The 5,373-nt window shown below is 35.5% G+C and overlaps 1 protein-coding gene across 2 annotated transcripts; it reads left to right on the plus strand.

The window, feature by feature from the left end:
• Window positions 1–414: 414 nt before the first annotated feature.
• Window positions 415–4,262, plus strand: LOC107821785 (annexin D3). 2 transcript variants are annotated; one of them, XM_016648235.2, is made up of 7 exons: window positions 415–593; window positions 1,419–1,460; window positions 1,623–1,768; window positions 2,241–2,468; window positions 2,714–2,926; window positions 3,037–3,126; window positions 3,935–4,262. In XM_016648235.2, exons 1-7 carry the CDS (start codon window positions 518–520, stop codon window positions 4,136–4,138), a joined length of 999 nt encoding a protein of 332 aa, XP_016503721.2. In that variant the 5' UTR covers window positions 415–517; the 3' UTR covers window positions 4,139–4,262. The 2 variants fall into 2 exon arrangements, with proteins under 2 accessions (XP_016503721.2, XP_016503723.2); XM_016648237.2 differs by lacking the exon at window positions 1,419–1,460 and having other exon boundaries at window positions 417–593.
• The last annotated feature ends 1,111 nt before the right edge of the window (window positions 4,263–5,373 follow it).

The following is a 5,373-nucleotide window of genomic DNA, read 5'->3' on the forward strand; positions in this document are numbered from 1 at the left end:
GAAAATTGGAAATAATACAAGAAGATAGCGAAAATAAGATGGAAATGACAGGCATTTAATTTGAAAATAATATCCTGTAATGTTTTGGATAATAAAGCCAGACATCTGATAAATGAAGACTGAAATGAAGGAAAAAACAAAAGTTGTTGAGATGACAAGGTGGGAAAAGGAAAAAAAAAAAGGAAAGAAAAGAAATAAATGCTGGCCGGCAAGAACGGGCAAATAATTTTATATTAGGAATAAGAACTAATGATAATTGTTTAATTGCATTATTACAAAATTAAAAAAAGGAATAAAAGGAGTGAAAATTCAACGTAGGGGTATTACAGTCCAAACAACGATAAGGGCATTATGGGTAGTAAGATTTTAGAAAAAGTTAGGGGTAGTCTCTTAGCTACAAAACCTTTTCTTTATTTCTTTTTTGCCCTTCTCTTTCATGAAAGGAGAGAGCGAAAAATAACTGAAAGTGAAAGTGTTAGAAACAGAAAGCAGAAGTTGCAACTGAGAAAGAGAAGAAATGGGTACATTGAGAATACCAGATGTAATTCCTTCTCCTACTGAAGACTGTGAATCACTCATGAAAGCATTCAAAGGTTTCTTCATTTCCTTCCTTTTCCTTTCTCTGTTTACTTTCGATTTTCTCCCTTTTCCTATGCCATATATATGTACAGTGCGTTTACAAATAACTTCAATTTTCAACCAAGTTTTTTTATTCATAACTAAGATATCATAAACAAGTTGATGGAAGGAAGGGGAGCCTTGGCTGTAACTGGTAAAGTTGTTGTCACGTAACCAGAAGGTCACGGGGTCGAGGCGTACAAGCTCTTGCAGAAATGCAGTTGCATACAATAGAATTTTATTGTACGGCCCTTCTCCGGATCCCGCGCATAGCGAGAGCTTGGTGCACCGGACTATAAATTAAACAAGTTGATGGAACAGTTTTTGGGTTGGGAGTGGGTTAAGGAGAATTCTTTGATGTTCACCTTGGGGGGGGGGGGGGAGGAGGAGTCACATTTAGTTTCTGGATTTTTGTTTTGTTGAGATTTTTTAAAAATAATTGTGGCGTTCGGATCAGTTTAGCTGGAGACTAATCCACTAGGTACCTATGTGCTACCTCCCACTGTCACAAGTATTGGCCTAACTCTGTCCATCAAAGCTTAGCTTAGGTATATGAGGAGAATTCACCTAATATCGCCTCTACTGAAATTAGAATTTCCAAGGAAACACCCTTGTTTTGATTCCCTTTCTCTTGTAGTTATCGCTTTTAAAAAAAAAATAAAATTCCTTGGTGCATGCTTGCTGAAATATGATCATGTGGCAATGTGTGTATTTGTTATCTATTTATTTTGCCTTGATTAGTAATAATTTGACCAATACGAATACTGCCTGCTAATTGCAATTTGATTCTGTACTGATAGGCAGAAAGGGATTAGCTACTGGTTGTTCCATGTACATAAAAGGTACTAGTAGCAATTTGATTGGCAAAAAATGAACCTGCTCTGCCCTGTCCTGCACGGGCCCCCTTTCCCCATTGCCATCCCTACTGAATGTGTGTCTTTAGTATGTTTTATCTTTTTGTTCATTGATATAAAGATAGAGATTTGTTATGTGGTCTTGCTTAGGCCTGGGAACGAATGAGAAGTCGGTAATATCGGTATTGGGGCACAGAAATGCAAGTCAGAGGAAGAAGATCAGAGAAACCTATGAGCAACTTTACAACAGGTCCCTTGTCGATGACATTTTTGCTGAATTATCTGGTGATTTCAGGGTACAATCTCTTCTCTTGCATTTTCTGAACCTCATCATTTGCTCACTAACCTGGTGCAAATTGCTAGGGCATAATTATAACTAAAACGAAGATTCATTTGGTTCAAGAATATTACTCCAATAACTATTGATCTTAGGCCTTAAATTGCTAGACAAATGGCCACTTATGTAACATTAGATAAATTGTCCTTGTTCTATATATCTCATGTTGAGAATGGGCATATGTCACATATCTCATAAGCTTTCCCACTTCTTAAACACCAACTCAAGATTCCAGCTCTGCTACCGCAAAATGCTAGTCAAAAGCCTTAAGGCGCAAATTTCTGAGAGGCATGTCTTACCTCTCTGTGTGTTTCTAGAATGCCCCTATCAGATTACTATTTCTGCAGCAAAATATAACTTCAATCTCTATTTGAGCATTGGTTATATACCCAAGTTTTCAAGTGCTAATTTTAGCTTTTCATGTGTGACAGAAAGCAGTGATCCTGTGGACATATGAGCCTTCTGAAAGAGATGCGCGACTAGCAAATGAAGCCTTGAAGTCAAGAAAGAAAACCATCACCCAATTACAAGTGATAGTAGAGATAGCTTGTGCATCATCTCCTGATCATCTGGTCGCTGTAAGACAAGCATATTGTGGCCTTTTCAACTGTTCACTTGAAGAAGATATCACAGCAAATGTTCCTATGCCTGTACAAAAGGTACATATGGTCAATTCTGGTCACATCTATTAGCTGAGGGATACCATCTTTTAACCGATCTCATTTGAATTAGCTAAAGACACTATCCTCAGTGACTTAAAATATAACATGGACAGTACTGAAGACATCTTACCTTGCTAATGATTCACTATCAGCTAACTAGCACTCTTTCTGATGATTGCTCTCGATGTTGAGTTGCATTATACTGACTTATATTAAATGATGTGTTGTGTGGATGTTGCCAGATTCTTATTGGTTTAGTCAGGTCCTATAGATATGATAAAGAATTGGTGGATCCTAGTACTGCAAATGCAGAAGCTGCTATCCTTCGCGAAGCCATACGGACAAAACAGTTGGATCATGACAATTTTCTGATGATACTCAGCACTAGGAATGTTCATCAGCTTAGAGCAACTTTTGAGTGCTATAAACAAAATTATGGATTCTCCATTGACCAGGTTACATTTCTTGCAAGCTGCCTGTATAACCTTCTTTTTGCAGTGCTGCTTGCTCATCTTGTCTCTTCTATGTGCATTTTATTCAATCAACTTTTATTATTTGTTTGCAGGATATTAAGAGCTGTGGAAAAGGCCTGTTGGAATCTATTTTGAAAGTGGTTATCTGGTGCATTGATACGCCTGAGAAACATTTTGCTGAGGTAATTAAACACAAATAGCTTCTTCTTCATTTTTATTTTTTGGTTGAAGTATTTTCCCGTTTCCGACACCTTTTTTCTGTCACTTCTGTCAAGATATCAGCACAAGCCTACCTTATTTTAATGAAGTTAATGCAATCAAACGGTCCTGTTGAATTCTACTTCTAAATGCTATCAGATTGCATATTGATGTTCTGCTTAGACTAGACTTAAATAATGAACAGCTTCATAAGATGCAAAATCCCCTTGTTATTTTTATTCTTCTATGGCTTTATAGCAGTGTTAAACTGCTATATATGGTCTCAGAGGAATCAAAACCAATGGAAACTGTAAAGGCCTCTCTAGTCTGAAGAAATTCCTTTAACTTTAATACCTTTTCATGCTTGTTCAAGTCCTTGTGGCTATTAACAAGTTACTTGTGTGCTTAACTAGTCTGAAAAATGCGGCAGCTCATTGGTTAGTCCTCTCTGTACAGCACTATAATATGTTTCCTGTTTCTAGAGATCGTAAACTAGCTCAGGCATAGCAAAGAGTCCTGCGGAACCAGTTCATCATGTAGACCTAAATTTCATCGTTTTCAAAATATCATGTCATCCTAATGTCGGGTAAATTGTTACTAAACAGATGCAAATGGTGTAATTTATTGTCTATACATAATGCACTTGGACAAAGCTGAAAACAACCTTATTATAAGTTCGCTACATTTTAGCATGCAGAGCGTTTGTTATATAGCATCCTGTAATCCGTTTTACAGAACAATGTCAGTAAATTACCTTCTTTTTTATATAATCTTGTATGCTGGAATTGTCAGGTTGTCAGAGCCTCGATTGTCGGGATAGGAACTGATGAGGATTCTCTAACTAGAGCCATTGTAACTCGAGCTGAAGTTGATATGATGAAAGTAAGGGGAGAGTATTTCATCGCGAACAAGACTAGTCTTGATAATGCAGTTATTGGTGACACATCAGGTGATTACAGGAAGTTCCTGATGACACTGCTTGGTGCCAAAGTATAGCTCTTTGGACCTGATCATTGTGTTGTTGTGTTTCACTACTATGATCTCAAAATGCTGCATGAACATTATTGGGTGGATTTGTTGTGAAAAAACTAATAGTTGGAGGGTGAATTTGCATATAAAAGCTTGTGGTTCGTCACTTGTTTGTGCCTAAATAGCGGCTATTATTTCCTAAGAAATGGAACACCGCTGAGGAACTTAAAAACCAAAGGGGAAAAAGAAAAAAGAAAAAAGAAAAAAAAAAGCAAGAAATGACAAACTTTATAAATAGGATCCAGGAAACACAAGTAATAATACAAGTTGTGTAATATTTGGATCATTAACATTTTAAAAATTGGCGTGTTCTAAAGTTGTTCATAATTCTGTACAAGTTTTCGAAAACTTATTAAACATGTGAACATTTTAGGAAAAAGGAACTTCAAATAGTGTATAAACCTTTAGCTAAAATCTGAGTAATAATACAAGTAATAATACAAGTTGTGTAATATTTGGATCATTAACATTTTAAAAATTGGCGTGTTCTAAAGTTGTTCATAATTCTGTACAGGTTTTCGAAAACTTATTAAACATGTGAACATTTTAGGAAAACTTCAAATAGTGTATAAACCTTTAGCTAAAATCTGAGTAAAATGCTACCTGAGATATATATATATATGGCGGGAGCATTCAAATTTTAACTAATGTGTGTTCATTAGTTTGCTAAGATGAGTTTCGCACATATTAACTGAAGACTAATTTCGATTAGCAAATTTAATATAATAAGTAAAATAAAATTACAATATATTGTCTAAAAGTTTCCTAAAAGAAAACAATTTTGTTGATGCTGTTACATTCTATTCTCAAGTTTAAGAAATCATAAAATTTTAAAATTCTATGCATATGGATCGGAGAGCTCGGATCCCCACCATCAAAAGAGGGTGATTTGCGGGAATTGGACACTTCGGGTGTCACTCTTGATTTTTTGGTCCTATTTGCCTTATGAGTAGAACTTAAATTTAGCAAATGTTGCCTCTCGCTTGTTCTATGGATAATTCTTTTGATTTTTGACTTTAAAATTTTGCCCATGAGGCAAGTGGGGGTCAAAAATCAAAACCATCCATGTTCAAGGTTATTGAATATAATTTGATCACCAAAAGAAACCAAAAGAAAATAAAAAAATAAAAAATAAAATAAAAAAGCCAGCGAAAATACTATGAAAGAAAATAAAAAGGACTTCACATATTTGCGTATTAGTG

Source organism: Nicotiana tabacum, chromosome 7, assembly GCF_000715075.1.
Source record: "Nicotiana tabacum cultivar K326 chromosome 7, ASM71507v2, whole genome shotgun sequence".
In the NCBI taxonomy this organism is placed as follows: Eukaryota; Viridiplantae; Streptophyta; class Magnoliopsida; order Solanales; family Solanaceae; genus Nicotiana; species Nicotiana tabacum.

Excerpts from the sequence above, each read along its gene's own strand:
- LOC107821785 (XM_016648235.2), top strand. The coding sequence starts at position 518 with ATGGGTACATTGAGAATACCAGATGTAATTCCTTCTCCTACTGAAGAC. Across the intron at positions 594-1,418 it reads ACTCATGAAAGCATTCAAAG|GCAGAAAGGGATTAGCTACT; the intron begins GTTTCTTCATTT and ends CTGTACTGATAG. Across the intron at positions 3,127-3,934 it reads CTGAGAAACATTTTGCTGAG|GTTGTCAGAGCCTCGATTGT; the intron begins GTAATTAAACAC and ends TGGAATTGTCAG.